Here is a 27,190-nt window from a genome sequence, read left to right as displayed (position 1 = left end):
TAAATTTCATTTCACAGAAAGAGACACCTATATCTGATTTTATTTTGAATGAGTAAGAGGTAAAATTTCAATCGATTGAAATTCATCCAATTGAAAAGGTGTGCCAGCGCCATAAGATTTAAAATTTTAATCGATTGAATTTCAATCAATTGATAAGGTGTGCCATTGCCATAAATATTGAAATTTGGTCAGTAACTAAATCCATTTCGATCAGTACAAACAGTTGCATTAATATGAACGAATTTTCGGTAAAAGTAGTCGGTACAAAAAAAATTAATAAGTAAATATATCAATTTTGGTTAACAAAATACAAAATTAGGTAAATTAATAAATCAAAATCTGTCCAGTAATTAAATGGATTTTTACCAGTGAAACAGCTGCAGCAAAGTTGGTAGCTTTTTCTGATTAAAGTGATCAGTAAAAAATTAAGGGCAGAATCACATTGACAGTAAAATGCTCACCGTCACCGTCAAAGACTCACCGTATTTCGTTAATATACGCATTTTCATTGCAATTCTTATGCAAATTCTCAATTACCGTATTACCCTATCTCATACTCGGTGGCACTAGGTGAAAATAATACAAGAAAATTGAAGAAATAAAACGAAAATGCGATAAGCGGCGAGCAAAAAAAAAACTGTACGAAAAACTGCAGCAAAAAATCCAATATTTTTTTTTCTCACCGTTTACCTTATTTTCGTTTTATTTATTCAATTTTTTTTACGATTTACACCTAGTGCAACCGAGTATGAGATAAGGTAATACGGTAATTGAAAATTTTCGTAAGAATTGCATTAAAAATGCGTAAATCAACGAAATACTGTGAGCATTTTACTGTCAATGTGATTCTGCCCTTAAACTCCAAATAGCGGCCGGCCGGACGGACAGGAACGGTTTTTAGCCACTTATATATTCGTGATCAGGAAGTGGTCAAACCCCAAAAATATTCTGGAAAAATTCGGGGCCGATATAGATCTTTCTAATAAATGACCTTGAAAATTGTTAAAAGGGAAAAAATGAAGGTCATTTATTTATATGGAAGATATAGGATAAGTGTGCCAAATTCCGGCCAGCTTGCAATTTCGGCCACCTTTTTTGTTCCTCGAATTTCCATGAACTTTTAGATTTTACGTACTCTAGAGATTATACAATGCAAAAGAATAACAAAAAATGTAGCTTCGCCAAAAGAGATGACGTGAAAAAGATATTGAAAGAATTCCCGAAGGGCAAGGAACTATGAGAATGAAGGTGGCCGAAATAGGGCACCAAAGCTATGTCTATATTTTTATTCATTTTTAAATGTATTAAGAATGATTTTAGAGTAAATAAAGACGGTAAACTGTTTACAAGGTTCCAAGCAACACTCTTTCAGAAGAAAAAATTAAAAAAAAAAATCAATTTGTATTTAAAATATTACATTTCAAACTTGAGTCTTTGACACTTGCATGCAACTATGCCGAAATTTGGTACACTTACCCTACCTAACACAAAAGCCACTAAACCTTTAAACTTGTTTGGTTTGAAGGTATTGCTGGAATTTGGGGCTGATGTGAACATTCAGGACTCCTATGGAGACACAGCTCTTCATGATGCCATTGGCAAGGAGAATTCTGAAGTGGTGGATCTTCTGTGCAATGCCCAGAATCTCAATCTGAATATACGCAACAAGAGAGGCTTCAATGCTCTCCATCATGCTGCCCTCAAAGGCAATTCGCATGGAATTCTGAGGATCCTACAGCTCGTCCGTCAGACAAATATCCAGTCAATGGTGGATTTGGTGAATCTGAAGAAGGAGGATGGTTTTGCTCCTCTCCATCTGGCTGCTCTCAATGGGCATGCAAAGGTGGTGGAGGTGCTAGTGAAAGATGGTCAAGCTCACATTGATATTCGCAATAATCGACGTCAGACTCCCTTCCTGCTGGCCGTGTCTCAGGGACATGCAGCCGCCATTGAGACTCTTATTGATCTGGGCTGTGATATTCTGGCCAAGGATGAAGATGGGGACAATGCCATGCATTTGTGTATCATCAAGAAGTCCAATTTGATTCAGGAAGTACCACAACTGGAGGCACCCAAAATGTGGGAAATCTATCAGGATCTCAGTCACATTGCGGAAAATCGACTGATGTACACGATTTTGTGTTTTCTGGCCAAGATGGGATGTCGCAGTGAGCCAAATTACAAAGGGACACACTTCCTCGATTGGATCACAGATAAAAATATGAGGGATCTAATTGTGGGCTATGAGGTTCAACGGAGACCCCTTCCAGTGCCGGCTGAAAGGAATCTCGCAGGAAGTTCTGATGCCAATCCCGATCAAGTTTACTCCAATGTCTCCCAGACGCTCTCGACGAGTGGAGGTGCCACCGATAATAGCGTAAGTTATAAACTCTTGTCTAATGTCAATTTTTTTTTTAGAAGTACTTTTGTTAATATTCGCCTTGCCAAAAATGATTTCTAATTTAATTGACACTTTAGGTTAATTATGAAGAACTTTACTTGCAAAACATCAAAGGGCTTTTCTCACTCAATTTTGTTGAAAAGCTCCCTCAAAGTGGTTTCTTTTTTTTCTAATTTTATTATTTACAAAAGGAAGTACTCATATTCTGATACGGTAATTAATTAAATTCATGGTGAATTAAGCAACAAATGTATTTCACGGTTTATTGTTGTATAACTAGTAATATCCAGTTTAGAAGATTTCAGAGCTAGGAGAAATTCTGATTAATGTGAGATATTGCGAAATGAAATTTATTATCTGTGAGAAATTGAGTTAAATTTACATATACTTTTCATTCTAATTAATTGCCACCAATTAGCGATGTACCATACAGTCTTGAAATCATTTACATTTTTTTTTTAAATTCTTTCAGTCATTTTTAAGCAAACTTTCAAGAAGCATTATGAGATAATTTATTGACAGAACCCGTAACCTATTTGAGACCATCTCATAGAATTTTTAGATCTAGAACATTCATATTTTCAGGCATATTAAATGATGAAGCAAAGGTAATAGACGATTCGCGAAATGCCCGAATTGACTCTACGAGTAAAATGAAAAGCATACAAGAATAGAAGTAAATTAAATTGAATTTTGCCAGAGATACGGTGAAATGAAACACATTTTAATTGCAATTTATTTGATCAAAAAAATATTATCAACTCTTAATCAAGCGCTTCCGTCTTATCAGGAATTCCAAGACCTTTCCAACGAACCAAAATATGCCCAAATCGGCTAAGAAATAAACTTTACAGAGCTTTTTTTATCTTTGACCTTGAAACGCCTTAAGAAATTATTCAAGGCAATTTACAGAATTTTACAATAAATCCTAGTAAAGAGGGGAACCTTAAGTGGACCAGTGGTATAGAGCAGTGTCTTTATGAGGCTATACACACCGCCGCATTAGATTGGGATTGAACTGTTCCAAAATCGGATTTTGGATAATTAAGTCTTAATCTAAGGCCGTAATCTAAACTATTTTATTGAGATTATTTAGATTAGACTGTCGCATTAGATTCTGACTGAATTGTCCCAAAAAGCGATTTTGGGACAATTCAATCTTAATCCAATGCGGCTTTGTAAATGGCCTCTATGACTATTTAGGTATCGGATTCAAAGAAATAGAAAGAAAGCATAATGGGCCCAATTGTGGCTTGCGTGCATCGATAATCCGAAATGGAAAACTACACAGAAAAAAATATTTTGTAGAAATGTTCGTAAATGTTTGTGAATTCCTATGGGGGAGTTACGAAATGCTCGTAAATTGTATGACCCACAAACAAGTTCGTAAAAGTTTGTCCTTTTTTCACAAACATTCTTCGTAACATGAACACTTGAGCATTTTTTGTACTATTGCAAACATTTGTTCGTAAATGTGCGTAAACACACAAAAAATGTTTGTCATTTGTTCGTAAATTTTTGTTTATGTGACGAATATTTTACGAACATTTACGAACAAATGACGAACTCTAACGAACATTTTTTGTGTGATTACGAACATTTACGAACAAATGTTTGTAAAAGTACAAAAAATGCTCGTCTAGTAATCATGTTACGAACAATATTTGTGAAAAAATACAAACTTTTACGAACTTGTTTGTGGGTTATACGATTTACGAGCATTTCGCAACTCCCGCATATGAATTCACAAACATTTACGAACATTTTTACAAAATATTTTTTTTCTGTGTACTGACCTTAATAAAGAGGCTATAAACGGGTAGTCTCTTAATGGACTAGACTAATTCTTTCAATACGTGAATAATTCGTAATCGGTGGCAGCCAAAACCCCGAAAGCCAGAATCCCGAATGTTCAAAATCTTGAAAGGGATTAAATTATATGGAAGAAAATGTTTAGAATAATTTTCCAAAACACAAAAAATTTTCCTTTGCCTTCTTGAAGCGCAGATGCAATCCTGGAAATAGCTATGACACTTTTAGGAATTCCGGATTTTTGCATTTATTTAAATTAATGAATAATTAATAATATTTAAGTAATAAAATAACAAATTATATTAATACCGGTTTTTCAAAATCAAAGTTAAAAACGTTCTTGAGAACGAATTTATCAACCGAATAGAGTTAAGTTTGAACTCATTGGAAAGGTCTTGAAATTTCTGACAAGTCTAAGCCGGTTCTAATCGGTTATGAATCGTAAATCGCCCAGGAACGCCTTTCCCGTGATGAATGCTTCTTCCGTACTCCTGGAGTTTTTTTTACATTTTATCACAGTGAAAATGTCTTTTTCTAATATTCTGTTGTTTTGCACCGGGCGGGACTCGAACTCACATCTGTGAGAATCAAGCCAGAGAACTCACCGCCTAAAACCTAACGGGCTTGCATATTGCACCACTGAGATCCCCTATGAATCAATGATGAACCTGTTGTGAACCGATAAAGAATTTTTATGCGAAAATCAGTTATACACTTAAGCTATTTTGGATGATACTTTGAGTGATTTATAAATTGCTACAAATTGGTTGTGATTACAATTTATCGCAATTGGTTTGTTGAGCTAAATTTTATTGTTAAAGTTTAATTTCATTTAAAGATAGGGTAAGTGTACCAAATTTCGGCCAGCTTGCAATTTCGTCCACCTCTTTTGTTCCTCAAAATTCCATGAATTTTTAGTTTTTGCAAACTCTAGAGAATAAACAATGCAAAATAATAGCAAAAAATGTCTATTCTACGATCGAGATGATGTGAAAAAGACTTTGCAAGAATTCCGGAAGGACACGGAGTTATGAGAACCAAGGTGGCCGAAATAGGCCACCAAAGCTATGTCTACATTTTTATTCATATTAAAATACATTAAGAATTATTTTAAAAGCATAAAGACGATAAATTGTCTACAAGGTTCCAATCAACACTCCTTAAAAAGAAGTAACAAAAAATTCAATTTGTATTAAAAATATTACATTTAAAAACTAAGACTTTGGCGCTTGCAAGCAACTATGCCGAAATTTGGCACACTTACCTTGCACAGAAAAAATATTTCGTAAAATTGTTCGTAAATGTTTATGAATTCCTATTGGGGACTTACAATATGCTCGTAAATCTTATAATCCACAAATAAGTTCGTAAAATTTTGTTTGTCTGGCGAACATTTACGAACAAATGACAAAATTTTACGAACATTTTTTGTGTGTTTATGTACATTTACGAACACATATTTGTAAAAGTACAAAAAAAACTCGTCAAGTGATCATGTTACAAACAACGTTTGTGAAAAAAGTACAAAATTTTACGAGTCTGTGAGTTATAAGATTTACGAGCATTTCGTAAGCCCCCAAGAGAACTTCACAAACATTTACGAACCATTTTACAAAATATTTTTTTCTGTGTAGGAGAAAAAAATCAATTACACAGCTGTCCCAATTTAAAGACGCCTCATTTTCCCTTATAGCATCGAAGTCACGAGTTTGAATATTTCGCAAAGCATGCCACCGTTTTAATATAATTTTACTATAGGGTAAGGGCTCATAGTTTTGGACAGTTTCTTATTATGGACACTTTGAGGATAAAATTGGACACTTAATTGAATAAAATTATGTATTTTTTATTCCAATATTTAATGAATAATGAATTCTATCTAAATATTTGTTCTTTTTGGAAGATTTTAACACTAATAACGTTAAATTTTGAATATGATTTGAGCTAAAATTGCTTTGTTGAAACTTAAGAACTAATAAGAAATATAACTAATAAGAAATGTCCGCGAGTTTCCATGGACTTTTCTCTGACGAATATTTCCACGGCTTTTCCTATGGATTATTAGCGTATAATCGGCAGTCAGCCCTTTAAAAATTTGGAAAAATCCTCTTTATTTCCACGAAATTCTCCGTGGAAATTTCCATGCTACTGCCTTAGTGGCTTCCGTGGTTTAATATTACGGAATTCCACGACTTTTCCAGTGGATTTTTTAAATATATTTTTCTTCAAAATAATTCCAAAAATTGATTAAAAATTTCGTGGAACTTTCATAGAGAATTTCCAGAAAAAAAACATCCACAAATATGGACGATCAGTGCTAATTGGCAGCTTAGAACTTGGAGAGTGTTCATCTATCAGACGAACACTCAATTGTTCTACTTTTAAATTGAAAATATTGCTACCATATCGTTCATTTGAGTATGTCTAGCTCGCAAGAATTACAGCGTTAGGGCGAAAAATAATTGCAGAATTTTCGCGCTTACTTCCATGGAGTCTTGGTCGGAAAGATATCAAAAAATATACTCGGAATATTCAAAGGAAATTTTGAATCAATTTCCAGGGAATGCTCTCAGATATGTTGCAAGAAAATTCCTCGGACTTCTTTTCCAGGAAATCCACGCGAAAAAAACTGATAACTCCGCAGAATTCCAAGCGGAATATTAGCGTTTATTTCCACGGGAACTCTCGCGGAAAAATAGAAGACAAATTCCAGGGAATTTTCTGTTACTGTGAAACTTTACGGTCGATCGACTACAGGGGCTGAAAACGCTACTTTTTTCAGCTAACTATGCTCGCTTGGTAATGACTCCGGGACATCTTTTAAATCAGGAATATTTCATAAAGTCAAAATATCAAAATTCACATCTCTTCTAAGAGTGCCTTGAATTTTTGTAGACCACAGTTCTTCTCTGTGGATTATTATCTGCGCCAAAATGCAAATTTTAATAGAACTGAAAAAAATTATATAGGGTAAGTGTGCCAAATTTCGGCATAAATGCATCATGCAAGTGGCAAAGTCTCAAGTTTGAAATGTAATATTTTTGATAAAAAAAAATGATTTTTTTTATTCCTTTTTCTTAAAGCGTGTTGCTTGATACCTTGTAGACAATTTATCGTCTTTATTTACTCTGAAATCATTCTTATTACATTTTAAAATGAATAAAAATATATATATATATATATATAGCTTTGGTGTCCTATTTCGGCCACCTTCATTCTTATAGTTCCTTACCCTTCGGGAATTCTTCCAATGTTTTTTTCGCGTCATCTCTTTTGGCGAAGCTACATTTTTTTGTTATTCATTTGCAGTGTATAATCTTTAGAGTAAGTAAAAACTTGGAATTCATGGAAATTCGAGGAACAAAAAAGGTGGCCGGAATTGAAAGCTGGCCGGAATTTGGCACACTTACCCTATATAAATTCATAAATCTTTTTTTTACTACTAAATTTCTTAATAGAGTCCGGGAAATAAATAAAAATGCTATGTTACATTATTTTTCTTTCCACATATAATTGTAAAAATTCAGAAAATAAAAGCACAATGCACAATAAATGCTTTTTTGCAGAACATAAATTTGCACATTAAATTTATTTTTCTTTGACATCCCAGCAGTGCAGCAATGATCAGGTGGTCAGTGAGTCTTCTAGTCAATCTACAGCGGCGGAAGCAGACAATACTGCAGTAATTCCTCCTCCCAGTACCCCGGCTCGTCGCCATAGGGCCGGAAATCGGGATACATCAACGCCGAGTCCGCAGCTGCCGGCGCAGACGGAGACAGAGGAGCCGCCAGCTGGTCACGGAGTGCCAAAGAGAAATAATACAGATGCCCGGAGTACGCCTCCATTGCCACCGCCGAATCGCTTTCGAGCCGTGTCACCGCCTGCCGGACACGACTTGCCAGGTGCGTCCAACAATCTGTCGGCCGCCGGCGGTGCAGAGCCAAGTGCCGGAGCTGTTTTTCATAGCAATTTAAATGTAGGTGATGCCGGCAGAGGCTCAGCACCGTCGCCAAGTCGTCAGCCCAATGCATCGGGCAGTTCTACGAGCGGACGACACGTGAGCCGGAAACAATTGAATAATGCTGCGCCGGCACTCAATGTAGCCCCTGCGCCGCATACGGCTCAGCCACAAGAGTGCATTGTGTGCAATGAAGTGACACCACTTATCATTTTCGATCCGTGCTCACATCAGATCAGTTGCGAAGATTGTGGGCTGCGAATGAAGAAGTGTTTGTCCTGTGGCATGTTGATTGAGCGCCGGCTGACGTTTGGGGGGAAAATTGTGAGTGGCAAAGATGCCATAAGGCAACCCTCGGCGGACAGATTGAGGTACCTGGAGAGCAAGATACTGGAGATTGAGGAGACACACTGCTGCAGCATCTGCATGGAGAGGCGACGCAATGTGGCATTTCTGTGTGGACATGGAGCATGCTCCAAGTGTGCCGATACCCTCAAAACCTGCCACATGTGTCGCAAAACCATCCTCAAGAAGATCAATCTGTACTGAATTTACAAATGGATTTTCCTCCTTAGACATTCTCCCCCAAAGTCCCAAGTTCTCGGTGAGTCAAACCCACTCTGCGACTTTTATTAAAAAAAACTATATATATATATATATATTGTAGGAGTTATTTATTTAGAAAACAAAAAATTGAAAAAGTAAAATAGGCTCCAAGTTAAAAGTATTGTAAGTCTCTGTATTGGTTTTAGGACAATTATTTCAAATTTTCATTTTTGCAAATATAATAAGGTGATATCAATTTTGATATTTATTCTCGAGTCTTTATGGAAAATACACTAATCTCTACCATTATGCTATTAAAAATTATTTTTTGAATATTTTTTTGCTGTTTAAGCGAAAGTCAGTGAAATCTGATGCACAACGCACAATAAATTTTGTTTTGTAAATATGTTTTTAACATTCAGAAAAAAGGAAGAAGATCAGAAGTCTCTGCAGCCGTTTACGAAATTGAAAACCAAATTTAACCTGGAGGGGAATTCTGTAACGCTCTGGCAATACCATATGACAAATAGGGTTGGAATCTTAGGAGAGCTTTTTCGAAAATGCGATTCCGCAGCCGTGACATTGCCATTTGAGCTCACGTGGCATTGTCAGAAGTCACATATTTGAGATTTCTGGCAATTCAAATGACAATGACTTTTATTGAACAAATCAACCAAGACGTACTGTATTTTCATAATATTATCAAGTAAAGGGATTTCATTAAAAATTCAGTGAATTGCATTTTCGAACTCATATGATTTGACAAAAAAAAAGCTCGGATGGTATTGTCAGGTTTCGAACTCATGCGTGACAATGTCTCGAAAATTACAGAATTCCCCTACCGGAAGGGAATTCTGTAACGCTCTGGAAATGCCATATGACAAATTGGGTTCGAATCTTAGGAGAGCTTTTTCGAAAATGCGATTCTATAGCCGTGACATTGCCATTTCAGCTCACGTGGCATTGTCAGAAGTCACATATTTGAGATTTCTGGCAATTCAAATGACAATGAATTTTGTTAAACAAATCAACCAAGACGTATTCTATTTGTATGTAATTGAATTTTCGAACGCGTATATGATAAGACAAAAAAAGCTCGAATGGTATTGTCAGGTTTCGAACTCACGCGTGACAATGCCACGAAAATTACAGAATTCCCCTACTGATCGATTATTATTAGAAATTAAGCCCACCGGAGTGAATGAATTTTGATCTTCAAAAAGATGAACTCGAAATATTTTCAGTAACAGGTGTCTATAAGTAAAATGATCATAAGAGCTACCTGCAAAAATTGTCCGAAAATAAATAAAATCGCTGCAGTCATTTTCGAAAATAAAGACCAAATCGTTTGCAAATTAGGACCAGAGGAAGGGTTGAGTTCTGAGTTTCGAAAATCCAATGTCAAAATATTTTCGTTATTGTGTGTCAAAAGGTGAAATATTCGCTCGGGCTACCCCCAAAACATATCCGATAATAAACAAAATCGTTGAAACCGTTTTGGAAAGTAAAACCCAACCGAATGGATATTAGACCATCTGAGGGAGTGAACCTCGAACTTCAAAAATTCGAAGTTGAATTTTATTTCGGTAATAAGTATCCGTGAAAAAATGACCATTTCTGCTACCTCCTAAACATATTCAACATAAATTGGAATCCCTGCAGGCGTTTCCGAAAATAAAAACCAATTTTAACCAAGTCGAATGGAAATTAGGTCCATTGAAAGTGTTTAATTTTTAACTTTCGAAAATTCGAAGTTAACAATTTTTTTCGGTCATAGATATCTACGTACAAAATTTCTTTCTATCTACGCCTAAAACATATTCGAAAAGAAAAGCAATTGCTGCAGATGTTTTTAAAATAAACAAAAAAATATATTTTACAACAAGAAAATAAACACTTCTCGAAATAATATCGACTTATGGGGGAAGATTACCAAAAATCGCCAATAACTTTTCGGATAAATAAAAAAAAGTTGAAGAAAAATCAGTTACAAGTACTTCACCAATTCATTTCCAAGATCAAGATTAATTCAGTTTCAAGATCAAGAATTTTTCAAAAAAATCCAAATTTATTCAAATTGATTGAGAAATAGGCTTACATGAGAGGCTGAAATTTGCCATTCGAAAAAGAAAATTTTTCGAAGAAAGTTTATTCAATTTTTTCAATCATAGGTATCTATGAACGAAATGTAAAGCTCTATTATCTTCAGAAAATCGTTGGATCTGTTTTCGAAATAAACAAAAAATATGGATTATTGGTTTAAAAATAAGGACAAGAGAAAAACAAAAAAACACTTCTCGAGATACAGTAGACTCTCTCTCAATTTGGGCATTTGGGGCGAAGTTTATTCGGTTTATCGATAGATTTGGGCGTCAAAGCCTTTGTAAATTCCACAAAAAGAGCTCAATTATAAAGAATCACGATAAAATAGAAAGAACTACAGCGAATTTGATCGATTTAGCTTCATAATTAAACGTGAAAATTGTCAACAAAATTTGTCACCCGATTGAAAAAGAGCCGATTGAGTGAGAGTCTACTGTAATATCAACTTTTGATGGGGTACGCTCACTGAAGATCGGAAGTTGATAATTCATAGGGTGTATTCATAACTTATGGACGTTATACACTTATGGACAGAGCGCAAAAATCTAAAGTTTTCGCCACAAAAACAAATTTCGAATAATCATAAAATTATCAGTTTTTTGATATGATTACAATTTTGTAATTTTTCGAAATTTGATTTAGGTAAGAACTTAAGATTTTTGCAAAGATTCCATAAGTGTATAACGTCCATAAGTGATGACACCACCCTAACCTTTTACCTCCAGCCTGGTAAAAAACTTTCGGATAAATAAAAAAAATTATAGAAAGATTAATCAATTACGAGTACTTTATTGATTCATTCTCTGATTAAAACCGATGCAGCTTGGTTGGAAATTTCGATCTCTATCAAAGTTTATTCAATTTGACCAAATCTGTTGAGAAATAGACCCAGAAGAGTAGTTCAACCTCTACCTTCAAAAATTCGGTATCGAAAATGTTTTCAGTCCTACACTGAGAAAAAAAGGGGGTGCGATTAACTTTTTTCTTCGTAACTGTAACACTTTTTAGGTGTAAAAATTATCAACATTTTTTAATGTTAATTTTACACCTTTTTAAGTGTAAAATTAACATGAAAAAGTTAACTTTTTCGGATTTCTCTCAGTGTAGATAAATGTTAACGAAATTAACGAAGTTAACATGTACTAGCTTCAAAATTTTGTACGAAAATAAAACGTTGAAGCCGTTTTCAAAATTTATTTTTTTATTTTTTTATTTATTTCGATGTATCTGGCTTTTATTGCCATTTTGTACAAGTTTACAAGAATATTATTCAGATTACAATGTTTCGTGAAAAATGTCCATTCAGACGCTTCAGTCATTTGCACTGGACGGGACTCGAACTCACAACTGTGACAGTCGAGCCGGGGGTCACACCACCCAAGAGCCGAACGCTCTTTCCAATTGCACCACGGACCCCTCGTTTTCGAAATAAACCAAAAGACATGTTTTCAGAGTGGGGTGAGGAGAAATGAAAAAAAAAAACGTCTCAAGATAATAGCGGATAAGAGCGGATTATATAAAGCTCTCTCTATGAATTCGAGAAGTAAAAAAAAATGAAATGAAAAGCTACTTACAATACTAATAGTTTGGAGCCGTTACATTATGTAAAACAATAAATTGTAATAATATTTCTATGTTGATCCCACTGCCAAGGTCACACGTACATAAGATATGTAAAAGAAAAAAATAGTAAAAGTTTTGGGTTAAAAATCCCTTCAACAAAATATTCCTTTTCTTTATTGAGAGAAAAAGTAACAATTTAAAAAGTGAAATTTGAATTTTCTAACACTTATTTCCATTTTACTGTGATTTTTTTTTTGTTTTTTGAATTCTGAGGAAAACAAATGCACAAGACACAACATAGAATTAAATTTTAACCCTCAATTGTCTTTTTATATCGTTGAAAATTTTGAGGAATTCTGACTTAATTTGTATCAGATTGGAATATTCTTTTCTGGTTGTTCTGGTTTCATTTTTAGTTACGACAGGGAGGGGTTTGAAAAACTTCTAATGTTCGAAAAAGTTCATAATACACTGAGTCCCGGCGTTATGCACTTCCGGATTATGCACTTGACGGAATTATGCACATACAATTATGTAAGTTTGCCTAACCATTGGGAGTCAATTTATGGAATGATTTTTGAAATACGCCTAAATGTATACTATTTTGTGACACGGGAAATTTTAAGACACTATGCTTATTTTTCAGAATAAAACTTTAATTTCTTTTATTAAGGTAAAAATTTTAAATATTCTAACAGTTTATTGAGGAATTCTATCCAAAAAGTACTATTTGTTGATGAATTTCTTTTAAAAAGCTCAATGTTTCTGCTCTGACTACTTTTATTCCGCGCGAAATTCGTTCTATGGCCGATTTATTCAAAAGAAAGCCCCTGCGGATATGCAAATTTTCTCGATGCATTAATTCCATTTCGCGCGTTATTTTTCGGTCCCGAAAATGTGCATAATGCTGGGACTGAGTGTAAATTGTCGCTTGGATTAGCAATTGTCGTAATTTACTTGTCACATAAACCAGCAGTTTGGTTGAGTTATGCGCAATAGACTCTCGCTTATCCGTGCATTCAGGACCATAATGTCACTCGAAGTATCGTTTTTTTATATTTACGTTGGAAATCAATTGTTTCTCTTTAATTCTTCACGACGACGGCGACGTTTCGGGGATGGATGCCCTCCTCATTAGATTTCGAATTTGGAAAAAAATCACAGACAGGCGGGAAGATTTGCTGCTGCACTGCACTTGGACTTGGATCACTTTTTTTTCTTTGAGTTCATGATTCAGCGAACGGACATAGAATCATTCAATGTCTGCTTTGATTGTGAAAAATTTTGATATCTTAGTTTCTAGCTGAGACATTTAAGGTTCCACAAATACATGCATCTCAGAATATGAAATCTTGATCTGGGAAATAAGGTAAAGTGCCCTCAAGTCGACCGGTTCCTCAATTCGACCGGTACAGTTATTTATTCAATTTATTTATATTTGTACTAATATTTGGCGTATAATCTAACATTAATAGGTCAATTATTCCATAAATAAATACGAATCAGTGACAATTTTATAGAAATTCACCATCAAACATTCAAATATTGACTACCGGTCGAGTCGAGGAACCGGTCGACTCGGGGGCACTTTACCTTATTTGATAGTTTGACATTTTGATTTTGATCTTGGTCTCAAAATTGAGGCCAATGTCAAAAATTTTTTTGTTATTTAACCCGGACAAAGAGTTAAACGGATAAGGGAGAATCTGTTCCGCTGTAATTAAGCTACTAAGCTAGGAGAATTTCTGATTTACGAATCTAGTAAATTATGACAATTGCTAATCCAAACGACGACCTATATTACGTTTTCCTTTAATGTGAAATAATATGGCCAAATAGGCCAAATACATAAAAAATATTCCTTAAAACTCAGATTTGAAGGTATTGAGAGTCAATTGAGAGTTAAAGCTTAATAATTTAAAGGGCTCTAACTTTAAAAAAAGATATTAGAAAATTTAAAATTTTCTAATATTTTTGTTTTAAAAATAATCTGCTTTTTCTTTTGAAAATAATTGACAGCTTTTCAAAGAAAATCTTGAAAATGTCAACTAGAAATTTATTTGTTGAGTCAAATCCCTCAATTCTGAGATATACCATTAAGCTACAAATTTTTACATTGACTTTTAAAGCTTGATATTCATATATTCTCCGATAAAGAACTTTAATTATTGTCAAATTTCTTTCAATGTGTAAGCTAACAGGTAACAAACCTTATAACAAACTTGACGATAATGATGCTGAAATATAAAAAGCGTCTGGAGATAAAGTTTTTTTGGGGGTCATCTAAAACCGGAAGTTGATATCTTTTACCGGTTAGGCCCCAGAGCGGTGACAAATTGGAAAAACACGGATTATAAACGAGCAGTAAAAAATTAAAAATGAGCAGTAAAATTTCTTATTATGGTCAGTAAAAAACTTAAAACTTTACAAAAATGGGTCTAATTTGTATATTTAATATTTAAAATTGTTGCAGATAGAATAAAAAGCCCTTTATTTTCCCTTTGCTAAAATTTGGACAATAATATCGCTGTTTCAAATTTTTTTGTTAGTGATCAATTTTAACTTTTTACTGCTCATTTATACAATGCCATTATAAAACTGTTCTCTTTTTGAGTTCGAGCTGTAAAAAAAAACAACAAGCTCCTTTAAGATTTCTTTAACTTTAAAGCTGATCGGTAGAATCTTTTAAACTTCTAAAGACAGAAAATTTTGAGGAAAGCCCTTCAATTTTGAGATAAATCTTTAAGTGTAAATGTAAAATCTTTAAATGTGCTTTTAAAGGTTGATTCATATTCCAATAAAGATCTATAATTTTAAAGTGTGATTTTTTTTTAAGTCTTTGAGGTAAAATGTAAGAAATTTTACAATAACGAAGCTAAAATGGAATTGTCAGACTTTTTTAAGATTTATTTAATTTTAAAGCTAGTCGAGATGACCTTTTAAACTTTTAAATACTGCTAATATTTACATGAGCTTCAAATAAATATGTTAAGCCCCATTGACCTTTAACTCTTAATAGTAAATTTAAGTCGTATAACTTAACTAAAAATTTGTAAAAGTTTGTACTTTCTTATAAACTTTTTTCGTAACATCATCACATGACGATCTTCACATTACTTGTTCGTAACATTTTGTTATTTGTTCATAAAGTTTTGTCATACAAGCAAAAATGTACAAACAAATGTTTGCAAAAGGATTAAAAATGATCGTGAAAAGTACATACTTTTGCTAACTTTTCAGTGAGTTATACGAGTTATACGAATTTACGAAAAATTTTACGAAATACTTCTTTTTGTTTAACCTTAATCTTTAGACAATCTTTATCTCTGAATTGGGGGCCAGTTAAATCTTTAAACTGGTTTTATCTCAGAATTAGAGGGAAAATTTTCATATTCAGCCTGTAAAGCGGTCTTCAGACTAGAGGTTTATCCTAGTTTCCGAAGGTCTTAAAATATTAAATAGCGTGCAATTTTATTATTTTTTGAGAACCTAATAGGTTACTTATGTTTAGTAACCCAATCCTAAATTAAATTTTTCCATATAAAATCGTAATTGATAAGAAATTAGAGCAGTTAAGCTATATGGCTAAGCCTTAGGTCTGAAGCCCGTATAAGACATGTCGTTCGGCATTTTACAAGATGGTCGCTAGAGTTGTCTTTCGTTTGACAGTAGCAAGAATACGCATCGTCCAATTATTTCGTCAAACGATCGACGGAAAATGACACAAGAATACATTCTGCAATGTCAACGTGACAATAGTTTGACGTTGTCGTACGACGTTCTTAAAGACATTTGAACGAAAAGTCGATCTATTTAACTAAAACTCGAGAAAAAGCCACGCAGATAATTTTAAAATGCTAATCTATAAGAAAAGGGCCCTTAAGAAAAAAAACACCTTTTCAGTGAGAAATAATTTAAATTTTCATTTTCATTTTGAATTCCTCTTATTTACAGTGTACTTTCGACGATTTCCCAGTTAAGTAAAACCCTTTTTGTTTTCCATTTGAGAAGCAAGAAAAATAGAGAACCACTAAAATGTGACCAAAAATTTTCTATAAAATAAATATAGTTTTATTACAAATGAATCAAGTAAATAGAAAATTTTCCTACTCCCTAACTTTAAATCCATTGAATAAACTAAAATAGAAAGAGCTTAAAAAAATTATCCCAGAAACAATCCTTATTTTCCTATTTACAATAAAAAAAATAATAATGCAAAATATAAATTATAGCAATTTGTAGTGAGAAAAAGAAGTGTCTATTTTGTATTGTGGACGACTTTAGATGTACTTTTTCAATAAAATCAAAAGAAATCAAGTTTAGATGGGAAATTTGTCGAAGAAGTGAAGGAATCATCCGAGAAAAAAAATGGTATCATTTAAGAAGGAGAAAAAAACTACCCTAATTCTGCTTCAGCAAACGAGAAAAAAAAGTGTGATTTTATGAATGTTAAGGAACAGACAAAAAAATGAGAAGCAAAGAAAATAAAAGAGAAAAGGAAATTCAATTTACAGGAAAATCCGCAATAAATAATCCCCATTCAATGTGTGAAAAAGAAAACATATTATACAAGAAAAAATACAAGAACTATTTAATGGAAATTAATCTTGTAGCACTTTTTATTTGTTTTGTACGTTTTAAATTCAATGTAAATAAGTAATAACATAAGTTAATGTTTTAATTATTTGTTCCACTTTGTATTTGTTTCTGCTTCCATCTCTCTTATATTGACAATTTTAGTTTAATTATGCGGATTTTTTTTATTAGTGTGTGTCTATTTTATTTCCCATTCATCCTGTTTAATTTATAAACCTGTCAAGAGCATTTTTTTGTCCAAATGATGAATCAATGATAAAGAACATAATCATGTTATAAGAATATTTACAATTACATTGTGTAACAATTGTTCATAGTTTAATTTGTTAAGAAAATTAATGAAAGAAAACGCTGATGAATTGTATCAAAAATATCATGGAAATATAATCAACCACTATTTATGAAATTTTGCGTTTTATTTGGAAGTTTTCTTCACATTTTTTTCTGATTTACAATCATTCAGAATTTGGTCTTTCACCATGTTTCATCGTTGCGAACTTTCATGGACTCAAACCATGAAGCATATGCTTCATAGAACATTTGTTTGCTCGTTTTCATTTAACATTTAACTCTTTCCGGACCGCAGCATATGCTGCAAGCCAATTTCACAATTTTTAATCAAAAATATCTAAGCTCAAGAATTAATTGAGGTCCTACAAAAAATATCTTACATTTGGACATCCTTATAGTTTGTAATCATCCACAAGAATCGGATTTTTATCAGTTCTGAGTAATTAAAAAACATTGTTTTTCATAGAAAATTCATATGCTTCTTTGGGTACTACAGTCCCAAAAGAGACGAAAGAGTTAACCCATTAACTTTAAATTTTAAAGTAAATATTGAATTGAGAAGTTCATCTTTTTAATATATATTAGGTGAGATTCTTAACAATCTCACCTACTATAATCCTAACAAAATTTCATGTCGTCCGATCGACCTCAAATTTGGCCAAAATGTGTTTCGCCACTTCCTGATTCCGAATATATATGTGGCTAAGTTACGTTCCCGGCCGGCCGGCCGGCCGGCCGCTCTTTGGAGCTTAATAGCTCCTAAACTAAAAAAGATATTGACTTGCGGTTTTCGGCAAAGGTTATATATCGGGTGAAAATTGCAACTTGGTGCATTGACCCCCCACCCCCCACCCTTCCTTCCGCCATTTTGAAGACCCCCCTTTTTTTGTTTTCTCAATAGCTCCGCCCCTATGGCATCGAGCGGGCTCAAATTTTAGTATGTTATAGCTGGGCCTTAGAGCTTCCCATCAATACCAAACTTAAGGTCCCCCGACCCCCCTGACCCGAGCTATAAGGGTCCAAAAAAAATTTCTTAAAATGGCCATAACTCCGGTTCTAATTGTCAGAATTTAAAAAGTGAGGGCTTTTTGGAAAGCTCTCGTGAAATGCCACTTCCCCTTCTAACATCGCAAGTTCATAAAACCACCGCTAGGGGCGCTATTATTAAAAAGAAAATTTTTAAATCTTATAAGTTAAATAACTCAAAAATTCCATTGTGCATCGGGCTGAAATTTTAGTATGTTGTAGCCGTTGATTATACCTATCAAACAAAAAAAACCTTAAGTCGATCCATAACCCCTGACCGGAGCTATAAGGGGTCAAAGTTCGAACATTGACCGGCCTCTATCTCCGGTTCTAATTAACATAGCGACCTAAATTTTACCTTTTTGGTTTCGTCTCAATGAGCACTTTCAGATGGAAGTTCAAAAAGTCACCACAGGTGGCGCTGTGATAGCGTCAAAATTCATCGAAATTCAAAGTCACTTTTCTCAAAAACGGCATTGTGTAAGTTAATGAAATTTTAGTATGTTGTAGTCCAGTCTAGGACGTTTCCAAAATGGTGCGTATGTGCGCTGTGGTTTCAATAGAACCGGAGATATGAGGGGTCAAAGTTCACGAAATTCAAAAAATCATATCTCCGGTTCTATGTAACCGATTTTGATGAATGAGGGTTTAAACGAAAGATCTCACCAAATGCTACAACTTTCTAGAATATTTGAACTTCGTGAGACCAACACCAGGGGCGCCACAGTCGAAAAACCAATTTCAATATCACATAACCTCAATTATTTCGGCTGTCGCTGAACCGATTTTGATGATTACTTCAACATAATTGTAGAGCACATTTGTCTCTACATTTCGTCCATACATCATTTTCCACTCAGACTACGCTATCACTCCGATTTTGCCGTTTAAGTGTGAAAAAATTGATTTTTCCCATAATAACGCTTTGAAATCACTCAGATGCCAATTTGACTGCCTCTACTCCACCAAGACACTTAAAATAGGGGTTTAAATGGAAAGTCCCGCAAAATACAACAACTCTTTGATATAGTTGAAGTTCAACAAATGACTACTTGGGGAATTCTGGATGAAAAAACGAGTTAAGAAACAAAAAACCTCGCTTATCTTGGCTTCTGAGTAATCGATGAGTTCAAGTTCTACGGCAAAATTATAGAGAACATTCTGGTCTACATTTCACCCATATAACACTTTTCTGTCAGTTCATCCAAATCCTTGATATTTTGGTTTAAATACAAAATTTGTATAATTTCACGAATTTGATTCAAGATAACTGAATGGCGTCTCCCAACTTCAGCTCTAAATCGAATTTGCATGCACTCCGAGTTAGCTCACGTTAAGAATCTCACCTACATAAGCCGGTTAGGATTATCTGTCCCTTTTTTTTGTTTTAGTGTAGCTTATTTATTAATATTGTTATATCAGAGACTAATGATACTTATTCATCGGAATTTTAAAGTGCCACTGATATCAATAAATTGTTACTCACAGTGTTGACATTCTTAGTTTGCTAAGAGTTATCAAAGTAAGAGAAGTTCATAAGTGCAAAAATCGTAAAATTCTGTACCAAGTCGAATATCAAATTGTTCTACTATTACAGACATTGCTTTTGAAGTAAGACCCCCTTGTAAGCATTAGGTGAAGCAAAACATTCTGAACTATTTTCGCTAGATGTTGTTAATGAGTAATACGATATATAAATCGCATCGGGTCATACTTCATACCTAAAATTGTGTTTTCAAGGTAGAAACACTCTTCGAAACAAATTCTTTGACAGTTTGGTGACTAGTAAAACCAGTAGGGGAATTTTGTAATTTTCGTGGCATTGTCACGCGTGAGTTGGGAACCTTTTGAATGTTATTCGAGCTTTTTTTGTCATATATCATATGAGTTCGAAAATGCAATTCATTGAATTTTTAATGAAATCCCTTTTTTGATGATTTTATGAAAATACAGTACGTCTTGGTTGATTTCTTTAAAAAAATTCATTGTCATTTGAATTGCCAGAAATCTCAAACAGAGGAACCAACACTTAAGGCAAAAGTCCTTTTTCTGCTTTTGTAGTGGTGATCGCCAGGATTTGAAAAAAACGTCACCGAGATTGCTTTTTAAAGTTGATTTGTGAAGTTCAATTAATGAAATTTCTGTGAAAATTGATGCTAACATAAAGAAAATAGTATTTAGAATTAGATCAGTGACAAAAAATTAGTTAAAACGCGTGATTTGATAGTAAAAATAGGCTAAATATGGGTCGCCCAGCGACTTTTGCAACATTTCATAATTCGTAGAAAATTATGAAAATTATGCAGAATATCGGTGATTTGTAAATTGGAAAAGAAAATTGGTAAGTTTTAAAAGCATTTGTGACTATTTATTTTTTGAATTGCTCGTGGAAAATCCTCTGGAAAATGTCTTGAAAAAGTGTTTGTTTTGTTCGAAAAATGTACCAAGACGGCTCAGTTGTCAAATAGAAGATGGCGGACGGTGTTGATGTTTTTCACGTAATTTTGCACGGAAGTAACCAAGTTTCTGTAGTAAGTTCATTAAAAATTACTAAAGAATTGACCAGTGATGAGATTTGAGGGAAAATTTTGTGATCTTTACTGCTTTTTCTTGTGTTTTTTTTTTTTATTGTGAAAATTGCCCTGGAAAAGATAGCATGCAGACCATATTTGTCATCTGCTTTGGGGCTCTTGAGGGCATCTTTTAAGTCATCCTGGCATTCTATTTGCTCTGGAGGAGCCCCCAGAAGTTCTAGGTAGACTTCCAGGCAATCCGTGATCTATTTCGAAGCCCTCCGCACACTGAAATTCATTCCATTAGATCACCACAAGTCTCACTGACTGGAAAGAAATTCCTTTTTATCCTTCAAGAATTGGAAAATTTCACATCCTTTGCACAGTAAGGATTCTAGAATAGTTTCTTTTTCTTTGTAAAGAAAGAAAAGAATGGAAAACTTATAAAAAAACACAAAAAGTTTCCAATTTTCTATCAGTGTTCGTTAAACCATTGTCTTTTGTTCTCAAAAAACATGCAAGTTTTTTCAAATTTATCACAATTATCGCATTTTTTATATTTATTAGTTTATTAGATCTCTTGCAACAAAATTAGGCAAGAAGAATTCCTCAAGAATAATAAAAATTCCTAAAAACATTAAAAAATAATTGCAACATCAGCCACTTTTTTTTAGTGTTGCCAGATTTGAATACAAAAATGACTTTTTCCTTTAGTAGTGGTTCCTCTGTCTCAAATACCCAGCAACGATGGAGTTCCCTGTTCGACATGCCGCGACGGTAGCGGCCTCCCAAATGTTCAGAAAGTGGTGGCCGTCATAGAGAACTATTGCTTCAACCGCGTTCGCTTTTTCCCAGCCCGTAAGGATTCACATTGGACCGAACCCCGTTCCGAACGCGTTTGCTGAACGTTGTTGAAACAGGGAACTTTCGTTGCTGGGTATGTGACTTCTGACAATGCTACATGAGATTCGAACCCAATTTGGCATTGCCAGAGCGTTACAGAATTCCCCTCCAAGTTATAACCTTCCAAAATGAAAGTAAAATAATAGAAAAATCCATATATTATTCTTCAGTATTACTGGGGCTTCAAAGGTTTAGAAGAGTACTTAGTTAAGGCTGGAGCAGAATGGTAAGTATTTTGGTTAAATGGTAAGTAAAAAATCAAAAATGGTAAGTAAATAATGCAAATTTGGTGAGTAAAAAATCAAAATTGCTAAGAAAAACTCAAAATTGGTAAGATAAACATCAAAATTGGTAAATAAAAATTATAATTGGTAAGTAAAAAATCAAAATTTGTTTTTTTACTTACCATTTTTTATTTATTTTTTTTTACTTATTTTTGATTTTTTACTTACCAATTTTGGTTTCTTCCTTACAATTTTTGATTTTTATACTTACCAAATTTCTCTTTTTTACTTATCAATTTTGACTTTTTACTTACCAAAACTCATTTTTTTGCTTATCAATTTTGATGTTTTACTTACCAAGTGGATTTTTTACTTATGTTTTTACCAAAATATTTACCAAAAATGTTTGAGCTCTTAGTTAATTCTATCTCATTCCCTACTTCCACCTCTACGCGGTGAATCTCTATTCCAGAGGAGTGCAAGAACCGTTGAAACCGAATAAACGTCAAATGAAACATGTACGTCAATGGTAAAAACGCTACTAGAACAAAACTTATTTTGACGTTTATTCGGTTTCAACGGTTTTTGCATACCTCTGCGCTATTCGATTTTTTTCGGTTAGAGACTTACAGAAGATTGTACCTCGTCTTGGAGAACTGAACTATATTTCTTAGATTTCGGCGGATGAGGAATATAATGATTAAGTCGTCACAAAATGGTAATGTGTGAAAGAGTGATCTTTTTACTTGCGAACGGACAGCCCCAAAGCCATTTAGATAATTTTTTTAAAGATAGTATAAAGATAATGGTTACTAACTTGGTGTCAGGCAGCGTCAAGTGACAACCGGCCCTGAAATACGAAACTAAAATATTTTTTTATCATAGTAACATTATAAAAAAGACAACCAAAGGCAAAGAGTATAAAGCTAGGGCGTTCCCCATAAATCCCATAGTCCGCGAAGTGTTAATGCGAATTTTAATTTTAATCTAAAAGTGGTCACTTATCTCTATCTACGGATGGAGAAGACCTGCCTAGGACCAACAACTTCAGATACCTCGGCAGTGTCCTGTCCTATCCCACGATGGTTTTGCAGCTGCAGATACTGCACACAAGATATCGGTTGGGTGGATGAAATGGTGTTAGTTCATCGGTGTGGTTTGTGACCGAAAAATTCCATCAAAATTGAAAGGCAAGATTCGATTCCGTTCTGGGAAAATGGACGTCAAGATTAATGGTGTTATCACACTTGCACATTAAAATTTTAATGTGATTCACATTAATTGTTGCTTGTGAGCGTCCAAATATGTTATTTGTGTCTTTGAGTCACTTAATATTTGGGGTTTTTCTATTTATTGATAAAGAAGTGGACTTGGCCTGCAAAAATAACTTTAAATTTACCTAAAGCATAAATATTTTTTACATTAAAAAAATTAAAGAGAAAATCGCATTAATTTTTCGCATTAATGCTATAAATCAATTTATATCAAATTTTGCGGGCCAAGTCTACCTTTTTATCAGCAAATAGATCAAATTTTGAATATTAAATGATTCAAACACACAAATTACTAATTTGGACTCTCACCAGCGACAATTAATGTGAATCATATTAAAATTTTAATGTGCAAATGTGATAACACAGTAAGAATGTCAAGATAAGGCACGCTCTGGTAGACCAATTGCCGACATGTCGATAAAATCATGGAAATAGTCGAGATGGACCGGCACTCTAGCACTTAATCTACCCAAGAACTGAAGATTAATCAGAAAATAATTTGAGTGGCTCAGGTGTATGGGTACCACATAGGGCTGTGTGGATGTCAAGAGACGTCCGGCCTCTACAAACTTTGAAGAAGAGAAGAAGAAGGGTACCACATAAATTGTCACAAAAGAACGTTATGGATCGAATTGATGTAAGTAGTTCTTTGCCGAAACGTAGCGAAATCGACCGATTTTTGAAACCGATGATAACAACGATGAAAAACAAGTTACGTACGAGAACAATCAGAAAAAAATGTTGTGGTGCAATTTTTCCAGTTTGGGCTAAAAAGGACTTCACTCATTTTTCTGTTGAGCTAACTCCGCGTTAAACTTGCTAGTATCCGACTCCTTTGCAGGGACTGCGGTGCCTGAAATCAATTTTCAGTGCGTGTCCTCACTCCTCACCACACACGTAGTCCTTTTGGCTATACGGGCTACACAACGAGTCAAGTCTTCCGCGGTTGGGGTTGATAGAATCTCTCTGGATTTCGCTCATTTTCTTCTTCCATGCATGTCGGACGAATCTCTTTAATTTTGCCATCACACCAAAAATAATAATCTCGAAATATCTCACTCCTTAATTTTTGAAATAATTTTCAAGTTCAAGAGTATTGATACAACGACAATTGGGTATGGTAGAGATCTTCAAAATTATAATACAATTTTAATTCGAGACTTATGATTTAATATTTGACAATTTATTCCGGAAAATCAATGGTATGTGAATAAGTTGTGGTAACGTCGCTCAAAGAATTGTTATGAGGAAATATTTGGGTCAAACAGAACATTAAGACAAAATTCTTGAAACATCTTGTCGTTTGAGTGAATAAATAGCCCAAATGGCCAAAAACAGAGAATTTCTGCGAGGATTCAATTTCCTCGTTTATTCCATTCGCCTCAATGAATTTCTGGCTAAGCCAATGTCCTATATTTCAAGACTCATTGGAATTTGGAAATTGCCTCTTTTTGCTCCAATGAGGCTTAAGATTTTATGTTTCAAGATGTTTTCAAAAGTAGAAAAGGATTTTCCTATATATGACAAGTTATTATTATTCGAGTTGTTATTATCCGAATTTTAGCAAGGCTGTAATATACACGATAGAATTACAAAGGTTTGTTCGGTATTCTGGAAACACATTTCCATCTTTAAAGGATTTATCGTTAAACAAAAGATAAGCAGCATCCGTAGATAAGCATGAAAAGTCAAATTCTAGTAACTAAATCTAATTTGAAGGAGATCAAAGTAATATAAATTGCTACCACTGAGAAAAAACGGGGGTAAGATTAACATTTTTTCCTCATAAATTTAACAGTTTTTAGGTGTAAAAATATATCAATATTTTTTAATGTTAATTTTACACTTTTTCAAGGGTAAAATTAACATGAAAAAGTGTAACTTTAACCCCTAATACACCTATAAAGCATAATATTTACACCGATTTCGGATCAATACTGCACATTAACATTTCCGGAATGTTATTTTAACTTTTTTGGATGTCTCTCAGTGTAGTTAATCGTTTCACTTTGTAGACTAAAAATAATCTGATTTCGTTTTAAATACTCATTTACACCACCAAAATCTTTAAAAATGGTTCGAAAAATTAAATATAAATAAGATAACTTATGGGCAATAATGTATAATTAAAGGACAAATTTGAAAAGTTCAAATGACTCTCAATACAGACAAAAGTGTGTCAACTGATAAGTGAAATGCAGCGAGATAGCCACAATTGTTGCTATCTGGGGCATTGGAGAAGCACGTGTTAGAATGAAAAATCATCTTTAGGCACTAAAAACTGTTGGAACAATCTACACAAAGTATCATTGGAGTCTGGAAAATGCTTCTTGTGAAGAAGATAAACAACTTGTTTCACTCTCAATCCAATGGAATGGAAAAGAAAACTAAGAGAATTTTTGATAAATTGTGCACAAGCATTAAAGAATAATTTTTCCACAAATCCGGATATCTCGGATTTTATTTTATAAGAGATTCAATTTCATTTTCAGTTGAGTTGAAAACTTATTACGCTCTCATGGAACTTGTTTATAGCGTGGTTTTATCTCCTGTTGCATCACATTTTGTTTATTTGCTATCAACAGTGACGAAGAGTCGAACGAAAATCACAAGTATTCGCGATGCACTTTCAGCAACGCGTTAACCCTTCATTTTGCAAGTTTTCTACAATTGAACAATTTTTTAATTGAAAAAAGAAAGCATATATTTTGCATTTGAAAAGTTTTATTTCTCCTGAAATTAAATTCAAAATATTTATTTTTTTTCTTTAGTATCTTTTATTATTATGTTTGTAATAATTTAAGATCAATAAGCATTTTAAAAATTTATCTTTAAACGTAAGTTCTAAAATTTAACTTCAAATTTTAGAGCTTTTGTGATAATTTTAATTATTGGACACAGATAACTGTCTTTTCGGTACAGGGTCCAGGGATAAGGGACTTCGGGGTTAATGTCATATTCCGATTAGTGACATACAATTACAGACTCTTCCCATTATTAGAAGCTATAACTTTTAAAATCATATTTGAAGTACCACTAGTAAAGAGATTTTCTATCGTTTTTATTCTGGAGGTTGGAATCAACGCGACGCTAAAAGGGAAATGACCGCATTGGTCATTAATTTATTCAAATTTTGACACGGTAAATTTGATTATACATTATGAACCTTCATTAGAAAAAAATTAAATATATTTCTTTTTAATGTGATATTTTTATTATTCTAACGATTTTTATTGTTCAACAAGACCAAAGAACACTTCAATTAAAAATAAAAAGAAAAAATAATCAAGAAACAGAATTGATCCCGGGATTCGGGATACATCACAGCTCCTTAGCTCAGGCCTTATGCCGTAGACACACTTCCGGCTTAAGTCGAGAGACGACTTAGTGGAAAATGATGGAAATATAGTTTAAATATTATTTCTAATATTGTATAATTACGCTAAGCCGTCTCTCGGCTAATCCTCAAGTCTGTCAAGGCCCTTAGCTTTCCCGGTGTGCACCTACCGCTGATTGTAGTTATAATTTTTATTTTATCATGTGTCATTGATGTTTAAATGTTTTCAGGGGGATCGTGAAACCTTGTTTTTTTCATTTAGTTTTTGACACTTTTCTTTTTCCCAGTTTATCTTTGGAATCTTTGTCTTCGGTAATTTTTGTTTTTTGGAAATTTTGTCTTTGGAAATCTTGTCTTTCATAACATTTTGCACAATTATTGAAAATTTTGTCCATTGTACATTTTGCACAAGTATATTTTATAACTTTCCAAAAAAATCCCTTTTTCCCATAAAATTTCCCTTTGCCCCTAAGGACGAAACTAAAAACTTCCCAAAACTGAAAATTTCGCTCTTTCCCTAAAAGACGAAACTGAAAACTTCAAAAAACACCGTTGTAATTTCATTATTTTATTTAATAAAATATACTTTTTTTTTAATATATGAAAGACAAGATTTCCAAATGCAAAGTTTCCAAAAACAAAG

General features: G+C 33.6%; 1 protein-coding gene across 5 annotated transcripts in view; it reads left to right on the top strand.

Annotated features, from left to right (window-relative positions):
- Positions 1–17,385, top strand: part of LOC129805803 (E3 ubiquitin-protein ligase MIB2) — an 86,474-nt gene extending 69,089 nt beyond the window's left edge. The window contains exons 9-11 of one of the 5 annotated variants that reach the window (XR_008752127.1): positions 1,526–2,377; positions 7,827–8,775; positions 16,338–17,385. Coding sequence is in view for 2 of the 5 variants with exons in the window: in XM_055853973.1 (XP_055709948.1) it covers positions 1,526–2,377; positions 7,824–8,720 (1,749 nt within the window). In the remaining 3 variants the exon portion in view is untranslated. Of the gene's footprint in view, positions 1–1,525; positions 2,378–7,823; positions 10,612–12,126; positions 12,588–16,337 lie in introns of those variants that run through there. The other 4 variants (XR_008752126.1, XR_008752128.1, XM_055853974.1 and 1 more) reach the window with 4 other exon arrangements.
- The last annotated feature ends 9,805 nt before the right edge of the window (positions 17,386–27,190 follow it).

This window comes from Phlebotomus papatasi, chromosome 3 (assembly GCF_024763615.1).
Source record: "Phlebotomus papatasi isolate M1 chromosome 3, Ppap_2.1, whole genome shotgun sequence".
In the NCBI taxonomy this organism is placed as follows: Eukaryota; Metazoa; Arthropoda; class Insecta; order Diptera; family Psychodidae; genus Phlebotomus; species Phlebotomus papatasi.
The sequence above is the reverse complement of the archived record's forward strand: the minus strand, read 5'-3'. Positions and strand labels throughout refer to the sequence as shown.